Here is a 23,408-nt window from a genome sequence, read left to right on the forward strand (position 1 = left end):
TATCAAGCACATCCAAGTTGCTCCGACATTTAAGATGAAATAAAGTTTCAGTGACGACTCAAGACAGTTAGCTTCACAGCTAATTTTAATCCAGTCACGTGGATCCTATCAGTTTCTTTTTGTCCTTAGCACCCATTAATTTACTAAATCACTCTGAGCTGAAATGATCGCAGTAAGCGTCATTATTCACACATTTTTATTAATTCAACGTAGATGAATAAAAGCGAATGTTTTGAAGCATTGATTAGTAGAAGGGTTTATATCTGACAGTTAGATTGCAGGGTAGCCAGCATAAAAAATGGCTCCTCTCCAAGGTACCCAGTAATTTAATTCTTGTGCAAAATGATTATAATTTATTACAGTATGTAGACCCTAATGATTACAGACATCAAATGGAAATGATAAATTAAGATTAATCCATATATCTGTTCTTATTTAAGTGCTAAAACCTTTCAACATTATTTTAGAACATTTTATAAGATGCATCTTCCATCTGCCTTTTTTCGCATTTTCGTTTTATACTTTATTTAAACTTTTTTTTTTTTTTTTACATTGTTGTTTGGTTTATAAAATCCAGAACACTTGAAAATGTTCAGAATGTTGTGGTAGTTTAGGAAAAAAGATTTTATTTTCATTGGAGATTAACAGAAATAAATACACTTAGCTGAATATAAATAAGATAAACTTTGAAAACAAAGAGGTACACAAGGGACATGGACAGGATGCAAAATGTTTGTGCAGAAAGGCGACACATATTTTTAAATATTTTCGTATTTAATTTTTGGCTAAGTTTTATTTTTCCTCTCCATGTTTGCTGAAGATGTTTCTTGTGAGTAAACTAATGAGCAACAGCAGGACAGAGCAGAGCAGAGCAGTCGGGGTGGGCCGCCTCGGAAGGCTCGCTCAACCTGAGAGGAGGCTAAAGAGGACAGGGGAGGGAGAAAGTTCATTTTGCCATCCAAGCATTAAATGGTCCTAGTTTTCTTAAAAGTGACCTTGTGGGGAAGGCAGAGCCAGCGAGCTTCGGCTCAGCTCCTTCCAGCTGCACACATGGCATCCATCGGGGCACAATCACGCACAGTCCCAACACCTCAGGCTCGGACATATGTTGAGTTTTATTTCATTCTTCTGACATTAATCCTATTCACCAGCTGTTCTGCCAGCTGCCACTCTCCAGCTTAAGAGGAGATTGCAGTTTTGGGGGCTCGGAGTATGGGCTTATCTTGGCTCCTGATCTCTCCACACTAAGTTCTGATTGGATTTGTTTTCCGTCTTGTGCCTCACCTCCTCCTCCCTCCTCTTCTGACGCTGTAGGATCCTTGAGTTGTACTGCTCAGACTAGCGATCTCCCTTGCTCTTTCAACTTTGCTTTAATTTTGTCTCTTTTTCCCCCCTCCTGTTGAGGCAGGGAGGCTCCAGGGGTGTGTTTTAATCGCCTGCCCAAGTCTTCCTTTGGATGTCTGCCTTCAGAAGATGCTGACCCTCTGCTAGTGTCTCTGTTTAGCCCTAGCTTCATCAACATTTATTATTCAGTTTTGTTCTTTCGTAGCACTTGTATTTGGTGCCCAGGCTACCTCTCCAGAGAATGTCTCTAACCCATCTGAGGATAAAGATACCTGGCAGTCTGTCTTCCCAGCATCACACATGCAATTAAAAAATGTTTTATCCATGGCTTTGATTTTTTTCACTCTACTTGAATGATTTTTTCTTCTACGTCTTTAATTCTTATATTTAAACATATTTCAACTTTATCTCTCCCGGTCGTGTTCCAAATCAGCATGATATATTTCATTCATATTTCATTGTCTGAATTTCTCCTGTGTCATTAGTGCAGCAGAAGTACCCTGTCATGCGAGGTCTGGCCAGTGTCAATTGATCATTGGTGGCTGCTCACTTTAATAATTCAGCCCTGATTAGTGCAGAGTCCTGCAGTAAAATGGATTGAGGAAGAGGTCATGTGCTGCCCTGCTCAAGAGGTGAAGCCTCTTGGGAGTGGTTAATTCGTATATGCTTGATAGACATGTGTCCTGTTTAGAGAGGTCAGGAATCGTGTGATTGTGGGCACAGTGTGGTCAGCGAGGTGAGCTTAGCACCTTAGATCTGCCAGATAAAGACAATGGCACACTACAGCCATGAACTATTTCTATTTTGTTGCTTTTTATAACTACAGTTGTGCTTAAAAGTTTGCATACCCTGGTAGAAATTGTGAAATTTTGGAATTGATTTTGAAAATATGACTGATCATGCAAAAAAACTGTCTTTTATTTAAGGATAGTGATCATATGAAGCCATTTATCATCACATAGTTGTTTGGCTCCTTTTTAAATCATAATGGTAACAGAAATCACCCAAATGGCCCTGATCAAAAGTTTACATACCCTTGAATGTTTGGCCTTGTTACAGACACACAAGGTGACACACAGGTTTAAATGGCAATTAAAGGTTAATTTCCCACACCTGTGGCTTTTTAAATTGCAATTAGTGTCTGTGTATAAATAGTCAATGAGTTTGTTAGCTTTCACGTGGATGCACTGAGCAGGCTAGATACTGAGCCATGGGGAGCAGAAAAAGAACTATCAAAAGACCAGTGTAACAAGGTAATGGAACTTTATAAAGATGGAAAAGGATATAAAAAGATATCCAAAGCCTTGAAAATGCCAGTCAGTACTGTTCAATCACTTATTAAGAAGTGGAAAATTCGGGGATCTCTTGATACCAAGCCACGGTCAGGTAAACCAAGAAAGATTTCAGCCACAACTGCCAGAAGAATTGTTCAGGATACAAAGAAAAACCCACAGGTAACCTCAGGAGAAATACAGGCTGCTCTGGAAAAAGACGGTGTGGTTGTTTCAAGGAGCACAATACGACGATACTTGAACAAAAATGAGCTGCATGGTCGAGTTGCCAGAAAGAAGCCAATGCCACAAAAAAGCCTGGTTACAATATGCCCAACAACACCTTGACATGCCTCACAGCTTCTGGCACACTGTAATTTGGAGTGACGAGACCAAAATAGAGCTTTATGGTCACAACCATTAGCGCTATGTTTGGAGAGGGGTCAACAAGTATTGTGCTCCTTGAAAGAACCACAGTGTCTTTTTCCAGAGCAGCCTGTATTTCTCCTGAGGTTACCTGTGGGTTTTTCTTTGTATCCCGAACAGTTCTTCTGGCAGTTGTGGCTGAAATCTTTCTTGGTCTACCAACTATGCCAAACAAATATCTGATAATAAATGGCTTCATATGATCACTATCCTTAAATAAAAGACATATTTTCAAAATCAATGCCAAAATGTCACAATTTCTGCCAGGGTATGCAAACTTTTGAGCACAACTGTACCTTGTAAAACATCAATGGAAAGGAGGAGGCGAGTACCGGCTTGATAATAATATAAATAATAGTTTAATTATAAACTGAACCAAAAAGACAAACACACATGTGTCAGACAGCTGTCCATAACACTCTCTCTGTTGCACTGCCATCTCCAGTCTGCCTTTATCCCTCTCGGGCTAATCAGCCTGATTAGGAGCCGGGTGTGTAGAATCACGACCCGGCCCCGCCCTCCGCCCTGCCACATACCTGAATCTGCTTCTTCGCAATTATGATGAGGCCTCTGACCCATTATTTCCAAAAACTTTTTTATGTTGGATGAAATGGATAAATTCCATTGCAATGATGCTTGGCAACCTCAAACCTCAGTGCTAAATTACATTTTATTTTAAGATAGTTAGAAGGATGGATGGATTGATGGATGGATGGATAGATAGATACAATTTATAAATATAATAAAATGTATGTAATTATTTATCTAATATCTAATTATAAAAATATATATATATATTTTTTTTTGTTGCAAAGAACACCCTTACCTGTGGTAAAAACCATTTAACACATGACCTCTTGTGGCTTATTGCTGTAATGTACTGTACCTTTAGATATTTCACTCAAGAACACTCAAAAAACAAAAAAAAAATTATAACTTAATAAAATGAAATAAAAGACTTGCTAGGCTAATCAGTCTATTTGCAGCAGCTGTCGACAGATGGAAGTGGCAGTGCGGTGTTCAAGCAACTTACAGGTGACTAGCAGAGATGCTCACTAACTGGAATAATGAATAGTATTAGGTGTCAATTAAATCAAGCCTTCTCCGAGGTGCAGGTGCTCAACAATATACTGACACATCTCAAGGAGCTGAGGCCTCTTCACCCATGCATGCTAACGGCTGCATTTGCATATTAAAGAACCAAAATTATTTAACTGAAGCAAAAAAAAAAACATGAAAAAAAGAAAAAAGGGCTTCTGGAAATGATGGAGGTTATTAAAACTGTTGACAGGGAAGGAAAGTAATTGGCAGAAAATGAGGGACATGCTACTGTTATACAGTGCTGTGTGTGAATGCACGTGTATGTGTGTGTATTTTCTCTCTTGTCGTTTTTTTTTTTTTTTTTTTCAGCACAACTCTTCTTTTTAGCTGTTAGCATTGTGCACAGTCGCCCGGGTGTGTAACCTATTACGTTTAGATTGCTCCCTTGCAATTAGTGCCCTTTTTGTCCTCACTTCAATAACAGCGTGATTATGGAGACTTCAGGAGCATTCGCCGCCACCCAAGCTAACAGCTGTTGTCTCTGGAACTAACGATGGGAACGACAAAACATGTTTTCTTGTGGCGTTTCACTTTCCTGTCTGCCTCTTGTAATTATTATACTCTTATTTTGTGTGATGATGGAGTCTTGTTTTAGTGGCTCTGTGATTAAGACATTCATAAGATTTTCCCTTAGTGTGTGCACGTTTACTTTTGTGTGTGTGTGTGTGTGTGTGTGTGTGTGTGTGTGTGCGTGTGTGTGCGTCTAGCTTGTAACTCCAGTTTGTTTTTGTAAGAAGACGAAGGGGAAATGTAAAGAGAAAGAGTTCGTTTTTGGTATTCTATTGACTGCAGCATCTCTATTGTGAGAAATAAATCCAGTTCAAGAAAAGCCTTGAGATATGATTTCAGAGTGGGACAATGTTTTTCCAATGGGAGCTGAGGAGAATGCCTGGAATAAGTTGTTTTCCCCACTAAATTGTACAAAACTCTCAACATTCTCTTGACCTTGGATGCTTGACTATTTCTTGTTTTTGTCCAAGCTTTTTCTCTCATAACATTATTAGAAATGAGAGTCCTTAGAGGATAATTATTAACCTAACTGCGATACTTGCTATGAAAGTGCCCTTCAACCTGGGTGGCTTCAAGTGGAACAATAATACCTCTTCCTCAGTTGGGCCTTCTTCCTCTTTCCATTTCTTCCCATCATTAGAAGGCATGTTTAGAATCCTAGGAAATTTATATTGTCATTTTCTCTTGATCATTGATTTGGTAATTCCGTGTTTCCTCTGAAAAGTGGACCAGAGATATGCTAAAGGAGAGCAGAAGAGGGAGCATGCCTTCTCTTTCCTCTAAGAGGGTGATTTTCATGAAACCTGTCAAGAAATTCCCTGGTCCTATTTTACTCCAAAATAACAAGAAACAAATAAGAAATTATATTTATGGATATGATTTAAACTGTATATATATATTTCTTTTATGAGAATCAACCAACAGCTCTGTGTCATAGCACTCTCTCAATATAATAGTGATGTTTTTTGAGGTCAATTGAGAGTAAGAGACTTAATATACTACAGCTACAGTTCATTGGAAGTCAGATTATGGATGCAGTGTTTGGTGGACAATTGACAATAACAGTATGAGGACAATAGAGCAGTTCACTAAGGACAGCTGTAATGATGTGTGCACTGTGAAGTGGAGTGTTTCTGGAGAGAGAGGGTACTTTCTCTCTCTTTCTCTCTCTCTCTCTCTCTCTCTCTCTCTCTCTCTGACTCTTTCAGTTTCTTTCTCTCACTTCTCGAGTGTAAGGATTGATTGGGGGAAGAGCAGCTTCCTGTGGTGGGGTTTACAGTGGCGTTGTGAGACCTGGGGGTGCTGGCAGATGTTCTGGCTGTCTGCCACAGGGCAGGACTCATCGGGACAGGGGTACACCCTCTCTGCTTAGCACAACTGCAGCTTCAGGGGCATGACACAGCCACAACATCTCACACATGCACAACCGTAGAGGTCATTAATGATGGCACACATGTTTTAAATAGTTTTCTACATAACTACATAATACTAATGCACATTATACTCATTTGGCTTAACTGTTTTAAGGCAGTCAGATGAGATATCTAAGCACAGCTTTTCAGTATATACATTTGTGCTACATTAAGGCACCATTCGGACCCAACGTGCAATTATAATTGACGGCATGCACATTCATGTTCTTCACTGTGAATTACTCATCAGTGCACCTTATAAAACATTTTTTTTTTTTTTTTTAAATAAAGTGTTTATAATCTTTCATCATAATAAAATGACTTGCTCCACCTCTTTTCGTCTTCTCCCCTCCAACCACCTGTCACATTCTATAGAAGGCACTTTTGATGATCCAATCAATTCCCGGTGGATAAAATAAAGTTTCGTCCTACATTTTCTTTCTTTTCTCGATAAGTATCCTTTTTCACTCTGAAATACATCGCAGTAGTTTTTCAGGTTGACTTGAAGTTGAAAGCAATAGAAAGCTATTTAAATAAAAAAGCAGCAATTAAAATTATTTAAATTTCTCAGCTTTAAGCTTAATTGTCAATGCTTCCTGTTAGTGTGTTGCAGTTGTGTTTTTGTAAAACATGCAATTTTGGCCCTGGGTGAAAACTGTTACACTTAACACAGCCTCTGAGTCTTTACAGAGATGCTGCTCTTTTAAAACCAATGATGCAATCTTGTCAACTGATATTTGCTCAAGGTCTCTTAATTGAGCTGCCATTGTAAAGAAGAAAAGATTTCTCTGGCAACAAACCTTGCTGTCGAGTTTGGATTGTAGATGAGTTGATAGATACACAGAGGGCAAGTGTAGATGGTCCATTAATATGTCTAGGAGGCACTGAAAATTTCCTGCTGTGACTGCACTGGAATCAGTACGTTTCTCCTCTGACTTTACAGTGGGCTCTCTGACTTTCATAGTTTAGGGGGCATTGGCTTTATAAAGCCAATAGAGGGATTGTGGCATGCTATTTTGTTGTGATTTGGGAGAAATGGGTGTGCTGCTTTCTAATTCCACTCTTTTGACAGGGATGGTCTCCTGAGTGTGTAGCTGGGTGATGCTTTAAAGCAACAACACCCACACTGAGACCGAAGTGTATCTGGGCCCGCAGTGCTCTCTGAAGAGCAATCTCTCTCTCTCTCTCTCTCTCTCTCTCTCTCTCTCTCTCTCTCTCTCTCTCTCTCTCTCTCTCTCTCTCTCTCTCTCTCTTTCTGTCTCTTTATTGTTTCTTCTTTCATTCTCCATTTTTGACATTTATTGTCATGAATGTGGTGCTCAAGAGACTGTAAATCAGTAGGGTGTCCTCTAAGCTCTTTCCCCAGTGCAATGTCATATCAGTGGGACAGGCAGGGCCAGAGAAAGCTCCACTGGGTCCAGTGTGGCAAAGGGCTAAGCTGTCTGTTGAGATGGTGGGGCCATGGGAAATGTGAATAGGACACCGATAAGGGCTATTGTTTTCATTCCAATCTCATATGGGCTGAATTTCTTTCCCTCAAGCCACGACACACTTTATCTTAGAGGAGAAGAGAGGATGCAAGGAGATTTTTGGGGTCACCACGGGTTAACAACAATAAAGTTAATGCTTGCTTTATTTATCTACTCATTTTAGGCCTCTGACAGGCTTTTTTAGACAAGTACGATCTTTTCCACACTTCCTCCTCAGTTTGCAGAGTCTATAAATATCATACTGTCTCTGAACTGGGGGATGTTTGTATTTTTAAATGCAAATACAAAAGTGGGGAGGAAATTTACCTTTTTCAGTGGGCTGTGCTGAATTTTTCAATTGAAGTAGCAACAGCGCTGAGAGATGAATGGATATGGCTGAAGCTTTGTTTGATTTTTGGAAATGAATGGTCCACTTTTGTTTTTTTACATCGGTAATATGTTAGTGTGACATTTAAGTATTATCCAGATGTTAAGCAGTGTTTCCATTGGCATTTATACTCTCGCTGGTGAAGATGGAATGCAACGTGGGAAACTGTGCAAAAAATATCCCCTTATTATTAATCTAAATTCCTTTGAAATGTTCTAGATTTATAAGTGTACTTTGAAAAAACCCAGACGTCCGTCTTGTTAACTGCTTGTTTTCCTGAAGTATCCTCACATTAAAATATTGCAATTGGAGTCGAAGTTTCACGAGTGGACAGGTTGTTTTCTGTGGGTGTTCCTTGTCCATCATCCACAAATGCTGGACATTTCTCACCTCTCTCATGTAATAATGTTCTGGAGGACAACTCCAGCACATTCCAGCTGTTGCATGTGTGTTTGTGTGTGTGTGGGCAGGTTTGGGTGGTTTACGAGGAAATTTTTTAGGTTATAAACTGGTAATTTCAAGGGTATTTTGCTATAAATTTGGTTTATGAGGAATTTTTTAGTGTCTGCATAATTCAAATTGCTTAAAAAACATACTAAACAATTTTTGTTTGTTTTTTTATGTAAAAACGTTTTTTGTGAGGGTTAGGTTTAGGGGTAGGGTTAGGGTTAGGGGATAGAATCTATAGTTCGTACAGTATAAAAATCATTATGTCTAAGGAGAGTCCTCATAAGGATAGCTGCACCAACATGTATGTGTATGTGTATGTGTGTGTGGGGGGGGGTTGAAGGAGCGACCACTCTCACGGGAGGCAGAGTGGAGCTGAATGGGAGCTGGCACCACATTATCTCCAACAGTTGCCGCATTCCTTAATGATCAAGTGCTGGAGAAGCATCTGTGCTGAGCTCCATGTGTGCAAGACAGAGAGGAGGAACATGGGAAAAGTCTTCCCTAAAACCTTTTAACCCCCATAGGACAATTCCACCCCAGCCCTGTGCCATAAAAGGACATTTCTCTTTTTCCATCTCTTTTTTTTCAGCCTGGAGGAAAGAATGTACTGCTATTTGTTTTATATTTTTTGGTTTGTGTGTTGGGTGCTTGTGTGTACGGATGTGAGTATTGTCTGAGGGGAGTGTGTTGAGAAAGGAAGCACTGCTATTCAGGGGCAAGAGCAGCATCACAGACTTCAATCACACACACACACACACACACACACACACACAAAACACTGGGTCTTAGCATCTCACAAGGTAAAGGAAACAGACTCTGAGTCCTGGATTGGGAAAGTCAATAAAGAAATAATGTTAGAATGGCCCAAATGGAGGCCTCTTGTCAGTCCCCCTGAAATAGAGGAAATGGAGAATGAAAGTATTGTCACTGCTAGACCTGGAGTCATTTAATATCTATCTATCTATCTATCTGTCTGTCTGTCTGTCTGTCTGTCTGTCTGTCTGTCTTGCTTTTCTCATATTTTTTAACCATATTGGATTCTTAATTTTTCAGTGAAGAAAAATATAAGTATAAAATATAATATGCTCATGATAATAGAAGCATAACAGCAACAATAATTTTTAAGGCATGAGATGAAGAGCGCATCACAGCACATTCATAAGTGTGATGATTTCACTCATCTGGAATGTTCTATGGCCTGGCGTACCTCAAGATATGACTATAATACACGCAGACACAAAGCATGCAAAACAGAATACCCAATGTCATTCCCAGCACTTTTGTGCTCATGAATTGTACCCTTTTGTTAGCCAAAGTGTGTTCACAAATGATTCATTGTGCGCACGAGTGATTTAACTACTTACGGTGCCGGAAGGCTGTTAGCGGTGTGCAAGAATGTCTGCTTTAGCCCTGTGTCCTTTAGCCTTTCACACAGGGAACAAACTCTTCTCTTCCTGCCCATGATGTCATTGAACGGCAACATGAGACCCACAGGCCCTCTGCTCAAAGGTCATGCCTGCAAAAAAAAAAAATACAATTCCTTAGCTCTGAAAAGGTAGAAATCTTTCTGTCGTACAGGACAAAAGTTGTATATCAGGATGTGATGAGGAGGAGGGCGTGGCCGGGCGTCCATCGTACGAACTGGCCACGCCATCCTCCTCTTCACCCAGTACATGCTCTTATTTAATACTGTCTGATGTTTTGGCCCCTATAAATCTGGGCCCATTGGTCAGTTTGCCCAATTCCTCTCCTTTCAAATCCACTGCATGTCTTTTCAGCTGGATGTACCATGGTCCTGTGTGTGTGTGTGTGTGTGTGTGTTTTGTGTGATGGGAACAGGCTGACCCAGGCTGCAAGCTTCAGTTAGCAGTGTGTTCTTTATCAATGACCCTGGGGCCGCGGCTCTGCGGATTCCAGCCATTCCTCCTCCTGATTCATTGTCTGCCAGACAAATGTTAATTGTTTTCATCATTGCCGGCTGTGCGGGGCCACTCAAGCAGACCCATCTCATACCTTCCCCTTTAATGTCTTTGTGTAGCGCCTCGCTCTTATCACTCTTTCAACCTCTTTGGTTGACCTTCAGAAGACCAGGGACCACATTGCATATAATCCACATATCATATGTGTCTTCTTTGTTTAGTTCTGTATGTGTACGGTTCAAAATTTAAGGAATACCATACTTTCCCTTTAATGTACAGTATGTAAAAACAATTAGTACTAAAGAACCTTTCATTCTCTCAGTTTGTTTTGCGGCTTGAGGTAGAAATATATTCACCTGGACACTTTTAGAGAATGTAGTTGACCTAACTTGAAAACACTGCATTCGAGTTTTTTATTCAGATGAAAATGCTATGTGCATACTTTTATAAATGAAAAAAAAAAAATCTGAACTTTATACATCACTCTTAATACTCGATCAACTGGTGTGACATACTTTTCTACTGTAATATACTGCTGCTACTGATCTCTATAGAATTTCACGTTATTACCACGGTCCATCCATCAGAACTTGGGCTTGACAATTATCATGTACCATGGCTTTTGAAAGCCAGGTGCGTGTAACGTTCACTTTCCTAAGAAGTGGAAGGAATTTGTTTCTTATATTTTGCTCAACACACCTTTTCAATGTGAATGTTTTTCCCTGTTTCTTTCTTTGTTCATTGTCTTTGAGACACCTTTTTTCTTTGAGCACAAATTGTTTTGTTGCTCAAGGTTTGTGGGTCATAGTCAAAGCTATGGATTTGAGAGAGATGCTGTGTTTCAATGAAGACTGTTGTCTGAATACCTTTTTACTGCAGTCGTTCATAAAGTGCATTTGTTTTTATACTTTAGCTGTGTATGCAATTTAACCATTTAAACCCATGAAATGTACTCTGCCACAAGCTATTGAATTTGTTCACAGGATCTAGATTCAGTGATAAATGATTATTTTGTCCCCATTGAACATACATTCTGTTTGATTATGAGATATCCACTTTTTTTTCAGAATCCTCCTGCATGGAGAAACTCCTTTCTAAAGACTGGAAAGAGAAGATGGAGCGACTCAACACAGGCGAACTGTTAGGAGAAATAAAATGTAAGAAGACTCCTGTGACTTACTTACAAATCTGTCTCTATCAAAGTTAAGACAGTCTCCATTCCTATCAGAGTTAATGAGGAATGTGCTCCTAGCTCTAGAATATGGCGGAAAAGGATCAGAAAACAACCTTTTTTTAGTCATTCTTATCTTTCCTGTCTAAATTCTTTTCGCTACTACTCCATCTTAATTTGAACTTCTTTCTGCTCAGCATGACAATTATACAGGTTTGAAACACATTATGGGGGCTATCTTGCGTTTTTATCTCTTGGAATAGACAATTAAACAGGAATTACTGTGTATTCAAGCAAGTGAGATACATTTCAGTTTACTAATGGGTAGTCACACTTTAAAAGGAAAGGGGGCTTGATGTAAACAGAGAAAAGACGAGAAGAATGCATTTATGAGTGTGTACTGGAAGACAGTCCAGCCCATGCACTGTTTATAACCAGTGAAGGTGTGCATGCCATGAGATGAGCTTTTGTGTGTGTGGTGTGTGTGTTTGTGTGTGTGTGTGTTTTTTTTCTTCATGCAAGCAGGTCTTAGCACTGGCTGTTACAGAGGAGTGTTTATGTAGCAAGAGAACACTGTAACAGCTCTCTGATAACACACCAGTTCACCCCAGCTCCAGCCATGCACTCCTCCCTCTCTCTTTCATTTATTTCCTCTCCCTTTCTGAGGCACATTAGGGTTTGTAGCTTATTCCTACCAACACGAATATCAGACACAGCAGAAACAGAGCTCCAATCCATTTGTCACATACTGTAGTAATACCGTCTACATTCCTTACTGAACTCACTTTTTACAGCCACACAAGGGTGTAGATTTGGCTTGAACACTGAAGCATTTACATGTTTCCATTGATCATGGTATAAATATTGGGGTTGTACTTGCTTGTTTTGATTATTGGGGGGGTTACCTCCTCCCCGTCCCCCCTGGAAACTACACCCCTGCAACCACGTGTTTCAATAACAGCCTTTTCTGTTCGGCGAGGTACAGGTGTCATAACACTTCGAATATCAAATGTTACAGCGTATGTCAGGGTATTTTTAATGAAGAAGACATTTAGGAGGCAGTTAATAGCAGGATTGAGATTGCAAGGGTAATAACATTGGAGAGAAGTGTTATTGTTTTTTTGTTCCCTCACTTAATGGCTCTCCTTTCCTTCCCTGTGCTATATAGAATTATGAATAACATTTGTCCTTGGTTTTAATTACTGGATTAGAGTTACTCTCTGTGCCGAGTGGAGGAGGGGTTGAAATGGGGGGGTGCATTCAACGGCAATAACCTTAATGAACCCCCAAATGTAAATCACATCTTGGTAAACCAGATTCATTGTACCTGCCCCCTTATGTGGCACTGTAGATCAAAGTGCAGTGGAGAAAATGGCGAGGAATGATTTAGCCTTTTAAAAGGAGATCTTTTTAAATTACAGGGTATTTTCTGTTGGATAAATGGTGTTGGGTGAGGTCATGTTTAAAAGGTATAAACAGGTAGAAGGCGTTGATAATACCCCACCGGTGGCCTCTGTCTTTATTTCCAGCGAGGCTGTGGGCGGCTGCAGGGAAACAGACAGAATTACTTTTCATATCATACCGGCAGCCTAAGGTTTCTAATTAGCCTCCCATTTCATATGACTGTAGACATTTCAAAGGCCTCCTTTGTGCTCCCCCTTACAAAATGTCTCTCTTTGCGTTTGAAGTCAGCCTGATGTAAATACGGGCAATTAAAAAGGAAGCTCGGGGTTGGAGACACACAAGGTCTGCTTAATTAATACACAAACAAAGGCACCAAGCTGAAAAAGAGAAAACACACACAACTTATGATTAAGATCTAAAGTGTTAGATTAATCAGAGAGCACATTAATAGTAAGTTTAAAAAATCAGTACAAAGGCCACACATGCCGCTAGCTTGAAATTAATAGAGGAGAGCACTAGATAAAAGATGGCATGAGGATGAAAAGCAAGCTGTTGCCTGTTTGGCCTTGCTGTTTCTGCACTCGTATCTGAAGCGATTGCAATGTGCATTCTCACCACAGTTCTTTTGTGCCATTGTCCCCGTGCTACAAAAATCTGCCTTTGATCTTTGTTCGATAAATAAATCAGGTAGGAATAGCTGCCCCCACCGAACTGTGTCTTAAAATTAAAACTATGTTTCTACTCGCTTTTAAAACATATAGCTCCACTTTGAGTGTTTGACATACAGATGCTTGAGATCTACGCAGCTGTTCTTTAAAGCCTTTACATATTTTGTGAACCTGTCAAGACACTGTGCTGTGGTAAGAAACAGTTTACTAGCTGAAGAAGGTGACTGATTGCTTGAGGGAACGAGGAACAATAGTGCTGAGTGAAAAAAAAGCAAAACCTCAGAGAACACAGAACTGCTTTCTAAAACACAGAAGCATGTCCAGACATGCCCAACACAACATTATCTCCCATTGCACAACAACAAGTAAACAAAATGTTCACACCAGTTCACACAGTTTCGGTTCTGTCCTTGTGTTAAATTAGTTAAATTAGTTATCTGTAACATTTTTCCATGATTCATTCCGCCAGGTGTGTGTGTGTGTTTTTTAAATTTTTTTTAGTTTAACCGGACAATAAAGTTGTTTAAGGAAGACCTGACAGGAAGGCCAAAAATGTGCTGAAATGCTTTGAAGTGTTAGAGAATCCTCACGTGTTATCTTTAAGCCCATTGGAGGGATACAGATGTAGAGTATGGGGCAGTAGTACTGTTACGGCGCGTGAAGCAGAGTAAGCTGCGGATCGTTTTCCACCCACTGCCGCCGGAGCGGTGTGTTTGTTCTCATACCTGATCTCAGCTGTCAGTCAGGAGGAGCAGTGAAGAGAGAGATGAGATCTGCAAAACAAAACCACAAAGCAGGAGAAGCAGGATGTCTGGAGGACGTCCAAGCCACAGAAGTGCCTGCTCGATTGTCTGACAGAGAGAGAGAGAGAGAGAGAGAGAGAGAAAGAGAGAGAGAGAAATATGAGCGAATAAAGAAGAACACATCAGATATATGCCAGAGAGGTTTTAATTGCCAAATTTAATGCAAAGAAGTACTGCTGGTGCAATTAAGGCTTTTGACGTCAAATACATTTTTTTAATGGATGAGAAGCTACAGCTCACTACAGCAACATTTAATTATTCGTACAATTAAATACACTGCCACCGTTTGCATCCCTCATTAATTTTTTTCATATTTGCTGTACACTTTCAAAAAAGAAATTTGAATTAATATTCTGGTTGAACTTTGTTGTGTTAAGTCAATCAGAGCTCTGGCAAAGCCGTTTTGTTTATCGCCTTGAATGTTTGGATGTCCCTAACTGTTTAAAACATGATATAAAATGGCTAAAACTCAAACTGTACTCATGCAATCAGAGTACAAACAGCGACCCCCCTCTCCCCAACCCCCCCAAAAAAGTAAAATCTGAAATTTTAGTAGTATGGTGTGATAGCATGAAAATGGTTGAGTTTGGAAAAGGCAGCCCCTCACTCTTTTCCTAATCAATTTCTGAGTTTTATCTACATAGTTTTGGATAGAATGTCCTGTTGCCAGTAGATAAGTAGAAGCTCTTTAAGAGAGTAGCAGGACTGAGTGTGATTTTGATGGGATTCGTACCTGGCTAAAACGCTCTTGGACAGAGGGCAGACTGTGAGCGTACAGAGCTCTGATTGTTCCAGCAGCTGGATTTACTTGAAAACATGATTATTCAATTTAACATTGCCTTGATTCTTACTGGCTCCATTAAAAGCAGAGAGCTCGTACCAGTGTAGATATGTGATGTGACACTTAGGAATAAGCATGAACATTTGTTTGTTTTTTTATCTACAACCACACAATTACTCAACCATTTGAGGCATCTTCGTGAGTCACATTTATTTTCACATTGCTATTCCATCTCATAAAATGGGATGAAACATACAGTATATTAGAGCATTACACATTATATCTACTAGCAAGATACAACAAAGAGTAATTTTATCAATAAAATGAAGACTAAAACAAAACATTAAAATGTCACTAAAATAATTCAAATTTTTCACAGTATTCAAAGAAAGGCAAAACTTCACAGGTAGCTTTTTGATATTACACATTAGGTTGTGCATAAAAATCATTCTCCATTACTCCTTTGAGGCATTGTTCCTTATGGAGAGCGAGAGAGGAAACCTTCTCCACCCATCTCGTCGTCTGAAATATTTTTCCATCTCCCCCATCCTCTAGTGGCACGCTCTGCATTTTTCTCTCCCTAACGCCTCAATAGTCAAACTGTTTGCTCTTATGTACCCAAGTGAAATATGAGCCACTGTAAATTATTATTCTTTGGGCCACATTTGCAAGATAAATGCAGGCAGAGTTGTGCTCCGTTTCTCTTCTAATGAATTGAGGAATTTAGCTTGTGGCGTTTGGATGTAGAAAAGCACACCTTGTTTGCTGCCTCTCCTCACATGGTGTTATTGAATGTGCTTGTGAACAGAAGTGCATTTAGGGGAAGACAGCCAATGAGGCAGTCCTGCATAAACACACACACACACATATATGTTGGTGTAGTTATCATTATGAGGACTCTCCATAGACATAATGATATTTATACTGTACTAACTATAGATTCTATCCCCTAACCCTAACCCTAAACCTAACCCTCACAAACAATTTTCTGCATTTTTACATTTTCTTAAAAAAAAAAACATTGTTTAGTATGTTTTTTAAGTGATTTGAATTATGGGGACACTAGAAATGTCCTTATAAACCACATTTATATAATAATACCTTGTAATTATTAGTTTGTAACCTAAAGAATGTCCTTGTAAACCACCCAAACCCACCCACACACACACATACTGTTCAGACCAGAGGAAACTAAACCACGGTTGCTTGTATTTAAGCTTTCCCACTTCACAAATATTTTCATTTATAAAGCACATTCACAATGTCCTGCACTGTTACATGCGAAAGTCCGGGTCTGCAGTTACAGAGGTGGTGAAATCCAGTTTAACACAATTATTCACAAATTAGAAACATCTTTGCATTATGTGTGCCACTAGAGCTTTAATGCAGTGTGCTGCAGTATTTGGAGAGTTAATGTATATCAGAGGGTGGCTTGCAGAGCTAATGTTCTGCTCACAGGCGTGTAATGCCGTTTAAGAGCTGGCAGGACCGTAGCCGGGCCACTTTAGTGTGTGTCATGCTAGATTTCTGACTACAGAAGAGTCTCCGAACTCTGTCTCCACTCCAGCCCAAGCCCCAGGGTTCTAAGGGGTAATACACAGCTGGTAATGAAATCTTTATGGGTAGGTACACAAACACACACATATACGCCTGAATCTGAGAATCAAGTACAAGATAGGCCTTAAATGTTTGCCTAGTTTGGTTGTTGACTCTAATCAGAGCCTTTTATTCTCTCTAATGATAATAATAATAATAATAATAACAACACAGGAAGAGGTCTAGGCATCTAAGTGAGTTATGAATAGGTGATTTTAAAAGTGTGTGCGCAAGGAAAGCTCTATTCTCAGTGGTGACCTCGGAGCAGATCAGATTTGATAGGAGAAACATTGAAATGCACACCAGGAGCTCTCTGTCCCATGTCAGTCCCGTGTGTTGTGTGGTCAGGTTGAGCTGTTATCTCAGTAGGACTCTTTAATGAAGAAGTCCGTGTGATGGTGAGGATGCTGGGAGAAGAGCAGGGCTCTTGCATTATCTTAATTACACTCGTGAGCATCGCTGCTGTCGTCATTAGATTATTAGTCGGCATTATAGTGCCCAATGAACGTCAAGAACATGAAGTGTGTCTCTGTTTAAGAGCCACTCTGTTGACTTTTGGTGTCAATCAAGTCTTTTCGAGATGGGAGGAAAAAAAAAATGTGTTGACAGTGTGCAGTAAGATTTAATGGCGTGTGTGTTAATACACTTCGCATACTCAGAGTAGTCATTGCACTACTTCGTACAGTATAGTACAGACTCTTGCATATATTCATATAGTGATACATCTCACATGGAATCAGCTCACTTTTTTGCATTTTCATAATAGATTTAAATTAGAATACATTTAAATATGTTGAATAAAAAGAATTATCATAAAAAAAAATAAAAATAAAAAAAAAACGTTGAAATTATTTCGAGATTTGCAGGAGTAGTTTCAGTGTGGGTCTAGCCATGCATGCTAACATACACAGTTAATTACATTTAAATACTCACAGCACTGTATCTGGTTTGGCACAAGTGGAAATTGAGGACAAGATGTTCTCCCTCTTTATAGCTTGGACAAGAGCTGTAAATTTGCATTATGTTAAATTTGAATGCAGCATTGAATGGTTTCTTGAGTTGATGATTTGAGTTGCCATATGCTTGCATGTGCTAGCACATCCTGGTGCATGCTAGTTAATGAAGTTTTATTGGCAGGATCCGCAGGGTTTCGATCATCGCACGGGGCAGCAGGCCAGGTAAAACAGCTGTTGGCCATACTATCTCAAGAGCAAGGAAAACTAATATTGATACAACAAAATATTAATGTGATATCACTTAAACCGCCGCTTGTCATTCAACAACAAAAATGTGCTGTTTAACACTCCAAAAAAGGTTAAATGTTTCTCTCATCTTTTATTTAAAGAAAAAAAAACAAAAATAAATTATGGAAAATTTATTGATATATGTATTGCTTAAAGTATAAGTATTTTATTATTATTACATTAATTTTAAACAATAATTTTAGGTATCAGTTGCAGTTTTAGGTAGTTTTATGCAGTTTTTGGATTTACTGTAGTATTTCGATATAGCATAGGTAAATATAAATGTCGGTTGAACAGAATTCTAATGATTTTACATTTGCATGTGTGTGTTCTCTGTCTTTAATCTTTGATTTAGTTTGATCTAGTTTTTACCCTTGGGGCCTTGTCTTCAGATGCAAGAAGTTTTTGTAGAATGAAAGACCATTAATAGTAATTTATCTGTGATCACCTTTGAGTTCACTGATAAAACGGTCAGTTTGCATTATCTTATTCTCTATTATTCCTAGTTATTAGTCTTATTTATGACATTGAAAATACATTGACAATAGACATTGTCAAGCTTGAATTTGAATTGTGAGATTTAACATAAAAGAACTTTCAGAGTCCATATGGGTAGCATAAATTGTAGTCCTTGTTTGTAGGGTATGGCTGGCCTGAATATAATTAGTGCCTGTTTTTTGGTATAGATGAGGGAATATACCTTTTCACAGCCTCCAGCCATGACAGGCATGCCAGCTATGTGCAGCCTGCGTCCAGACCCAGCTCGGGCACAATCGCTGCTTTTAGAGCCTTCTTTATTTACTTAGGATGGGCTTGCAGCATATGGGAGCATCCACAAAACCCGACTGATGGAGAAACAAAGAAATTCCAGTATTCGGACATTAGGGGGAAAAAAAAGGCATTCAAATGTAGTCATAATGGTTCAGCTGTCGTAACCAAAGGAAGAGAAGAGAATAGTGAGTATTTCCCTCTTTTGCTCCTTTCCTTTTTTTCATGCTCTTTCGTCCTAGTGTGTGCCTGGATCTTTTATCTCTCTTCTTCACATGGGACTCTTTAAAGTAACAAGCTGCTCTCTCTTTCTCTGGTGCTGGACTTGGAACTCAAATTAGGGACTGCTTGATTAGAGGGGGGTGGGGGTGGGGGGTGGGGGGCTTGGCCTGGGGTGGCAGAATAGCTATTGGACAGAACAAATCGCACCCCTACAAAGTGTCTATTATCTGCTGGCCCCTCTCTTTGACAGCTCCCTCGCTCACTCATTCACTTCAGTCACAGTTGTTTCTCTCCAGTATTATGTTGTGCATTGTGGGAAATATCATCCAATCTGGTTTGTGACACTGAAAGGGAGAGGAAGGTAAATGTTCGAACAACGTTTCTTTAGGTTTCGCTTGCACTGTTTATGTCCAGTCTCGACAGCTGACAAAGGAAGCTCACGTAACTCTCTTAATTCTTCCTTTCTTCCTTTCTCATTCTTTCTTTTTTCCCCCCTTCAGCTCAGCCAAGGGTCCTGAGTGGAATCTTATGTCCTCAGCCTGCCGTGATGAATTAGTCAAACCTAACCTGCACTCATTATTTAGCTAAGGAGGTCTTCTGGCCAGACTTTTCTCTTGCAGGAATGACAATGTAATGAGACACCTTTACAAGAGTAGCCAGACTCAGAGCAATGCAATATGCACCAGTGCTCTCTTTGTCAGTACTCTGCAGATAGGCCGAGCCCACCCATGCCCCCCCACCCCCCCACCCCCCCACCAATAAAACTTTTATCTGCTTTTAAAAGAGATCTATAATTCAACACAGAAAGAACAGGATTCTCGCTACCAAAATATAAGGCAAGTTACAGAATAAAATAAATGCCATTCAAAACCAGTAAACATCATAGCAGTGACTCCAGTCAACGTAAGAATGGCCTACTAAATTGTATTACAGACAGAAAACATCGAGAAAGGACCAGAACAGAGCAGAAATCCGAGGAGTGAGAAAGACGAGGGAAGACATTTACCATTTTGGTAGTGGGGTAGAGTTGGGGGGTAGGGGTGAACTCTGGACAATCGAGCCAGAGACCAAACAATGGAGCCTCTGTTAGTATGCTGTTGGTGTTTGTGCAGACTGGCACTCCCTACACACAGACCCTGTGCTGGGCCCTCCAGAGCCTGTGGCCCCTCAGTAACATGCGTGTACGCTCGGTTACTAACCAACAAACACACACTAGTCCTTGCACGGCTACTCATTTTTACCATTTGACTAACAGGTCATAAAAGAAGCCAAGTAGACAGTTACTCGATAGTTCAAGGTTGGGTTAACCAAAATTTTTCTGCTATTTTCCACATTTTAAAAACATTAATAGATAATTCCAAATGATTTTCATAATTTTGACAGATAAATACAAGAAATAAAACCATATAGACCATAGCGCATCAATTTTCACTTTAATCATCTTTACTGTGGTAATGCAAATATATTACTCTACAAATATATTTGCATATATTTGAAAATGTTTCTGCACACAAATACACAGGGCGCAGTTTGTAGATTGAGGAATTTTCGTACTGTTATTTCCATAAGGAATAAGCACAACTAGTCCATGTGTAGGCCTCCCTCTCAGGGGCCCCTGAGATACTCAGTTGGGAGGAGAAGTGGGTGGGGAAAGTAAAACTATTTGACATCCAACATCCCTTCCGACTTTGTGGAGTGGCTCTTCCTTCATCCATTGAGAGATACTTCGCCACCCCTTACCAAACCTCTCTGACTCACCCACCTCTCTTGCTAACTTTCTCACTCTCTTTCTCCCTTTCTTTCTGTGGGCCCAGGCTCAGTGTGTGGGGGGCAGATATCAGTCCTGTCAGCAGCCACCACTAAATGCGGCCTTTCATGGCTCAAGCCAAAGGTTAATAAAATCGGTAGCAAATGTATCAATTTTACAGATAAGCCATTCACAACAAGTGTAGTCGACTACATAAAAAGTAAATTCAGGCTCATGGAAACTACATGCAGCAGTAGCACTGAATGGGCGCTTTTAGGTGCCTTTTTTGAGAGAGGATAAATGGAGCATTGCAGCTTCTCTCTCTCCTCCATTATGGTGGCGACAGCAGCACAGGGCCGACCAGTAAATTGCTTTGTATGGGGGCTGGAGGTTGACAGGCCTTATTAAGACAAACGGTCTTCCTCATCGGAGAGATAAAATAAATCAGGTGTTTAGTTAAATTAAAATAGTTGAACTAGAGCTGGCCCCAGGGAGCCCCTATGGTGAAACTCAAGACAGATGTGGCCAGAGGAACACAGGAAGACACCCAGGAAAGAATTTAACACTGAGCTGGCCACAAGCCAAGAGAATCATGCAGTTTGTATGGCTCTCTGGCTTTTCTTGTGGAGCAGCAGGTTACTCACAAAAGGGAAAAAGAGACAGAAAGCTTGCCACGAGAGACTCAGTTACCATCATGCTTCTGACAAACTATTATGTCTACTTTGTAATTTGGAGGAAGGATCACTTAGCATTGATTAGCTAAAGGTACAGCACTTCCTCCTGGATAGACATCTATGAGGCACCCTTATTGTCTCGTGTGATTATGTGTTCAGTAGCGATGCTATGTTTGATGTGCATGTGTATGTGTGTGTGAGAGAGAGATAATGAGAGGATGCAAAGGTGACAGTGACCCTGTTTGTGAGAGACACGTCAGCTCTGAGGTGTTTGTCTCGACTCCTCCCTTAATGAGAATTGAGAGCAATCATTACACGGCAGCGCCTCCAGTCAGGGCAAACATGCAACTGTCACCAGCACACACACATACAGTACACACACTTGCCTTGTATTGTCTGTCACTAATCTGCCACCTTTACTCATTTTGTGACAGCTCCTCTTATTTAATGGGAACAATTCCATTCCTCACCATCTCTCCGTGAAGCTGTGATCACCAGAAGTGGAAAGAGAGAATGAGAGAAAGAGAGAATCGGGGCTCGCGACCTTCACACTTTTAATTAAGCTTTTCTGTTGTCAGACCAAGGCTGTTCGGCTGATACCATTCTTGGTTTTGAAGGAGCTAGAGTTTCAGAGGACAGACCTTACCTCCCTCTCTCGCTGCCCTCTGTGGTCTTTAGGAATCCTCTTGACTAAGACATAACAGTCTTGGATGCTCAACATTTTCTGGCTCTGTCCTGGCCTCTCGCTGATCCCAGGAGCTTCTTTGTGGGTGCTTTTTATATTTCAGAGGAAGGCTACTGATGCACAGATCAATTAACAAGGGTCTGTTTTCCACTGCTTGCTTGCTTTGTTTGCTTTCTGTCTCTAGGAAAACTGACCATTGCCTTAATATAGAGACTATATTTAAAAAGAGGTGAGGGACATCTGGCTGATGTAACATTAGATGTAAACCTTTTTCTTCTCACTGCTGGGATAGTGTATGAGGTCAGGGACACTCATTTGAGAGAAGACCTTCATCTACTGGCTCCATATGCATATCCAGAAGGGAGAGTCTGGAAATGTTTGCCATGTTTGTGCACCTGCGCATGGGTCAGTGTGGTTGACTGCTTGTGTTCTGGCTGCAGGTACTCCAGAGAGTCTTGCAGAGAAGGAGCGCCAGCTCTCCACCATGATCACCCAGCTCATCAGCCTGAGAGAGCAGCTCCTCTCCGCCCATGATGAACAGAAGAAACTGGCCGCCTCGCAGATGGAGAAACAGCGTCAGCAAATGGAGCTGGCACGCCAACAACAAGAGCAGGTGAGAATGTGCATCCATCCCCCCAGCCATGTCTCATTGGCTTCATATTGTATATGTCCTATAAATCCTGTTGCTTCTTTTAAATCAAATGAAGACATAATCAGCCATGCATCACCACTTCTCACTTTAATTTCTCGTTCATCAGAGGAGGCAATAAAAACAAAATTGCTCCTATTTGCTTTTAAATAGTTAATGAGTTTTCCTGTTTAGCGATTTAATTTTTTAATTTACCTTGTGATATTTCACTCCTAGACAAACCTGGGCTCTGCAGTTGTAAGGAAAGATGCACAAAGTAACAGTTAATATACAGTGTATAATTGAAATATGGAAAAACAGGAAAATGTATCCTTATAAGATCAAACTTGGCATGAAAAGCATGTGTAGATCAAGCAAATGAGGCGTAGTGAACGCATAAGCAGATAAGCACAACTCATGAGCTCTGTTAATGTCGCAAAAGATCTATCTACAAATCCACTGTTTTTATATCTAAACCATGTAACTGCTGTCAATTTATTATGCAAATGAATGAATGCATATTAATGTTGTCCGCATTTACCTGAAATGGATGCATAATTTGCCCTGTTAATGTCACCCGGTTCTCTGCATTAATATCCAAGTTTATGAGGATTGTATATTCATTGTATGCTTAGCTGAGTTTAATAAATGGTTATGGTGGGAATTTACTGTTTTGCAAATGCTTAAGAATGTATCCCTTTCCATTAATGACAAACCGAATGGAAGG

At 40.1% G+C, this 23,408-nt stretch overlaps 1 protein-coding gene across 14 annotated transcripts in view; it reads left to right on the plus strand.

Moving 5' to 3' along the window:
* Positions 1–23,408, plus strand: part of LOC127411375 (transcription factor SOX-6-like) — a 167,869-nt gene that overhangs the window by 69,063 nt on the left and 75,398 nt on the right. For 12 of the 14 annotated variants that reach the window (XM_051647601.1, XM_051647387.1, XM_051647760.1 and 9 more), the window contains 2 exons: positions 11,358–11,447; positions 22,494–22,666. In XM_051647601.1, the coding sequence (XP_051503561.1) occupies positions 11,358–11,447; positions 22,494–22,666 (263 nt within the window). The remainder of the gene's footprint in view (positions 1–11,357; positions 11,448–22,493; positions 22,667–23,408) is intronic. The other 2 variants (XM_051647852.1, XM_051647934.1) reach the window with 1 other exon arrangement.

The sequence above is a fragment of the Myxocyprinus asiaticus genome, chromosome 1, assembly GCF_019703515.2.
Source record: "Myxocyprinus asiaticus isolate MX2 ecotype Aquarium Trade chromosome 1, UBuf_Myxa_2, whole genome shotgun sequence".
NCBI lineage: Eukaryota > Metazoa > Chordata > Actinopteri > Cypriniformes > Catostomidae > Myxocyprinus > Myxocyprinus asiaticus.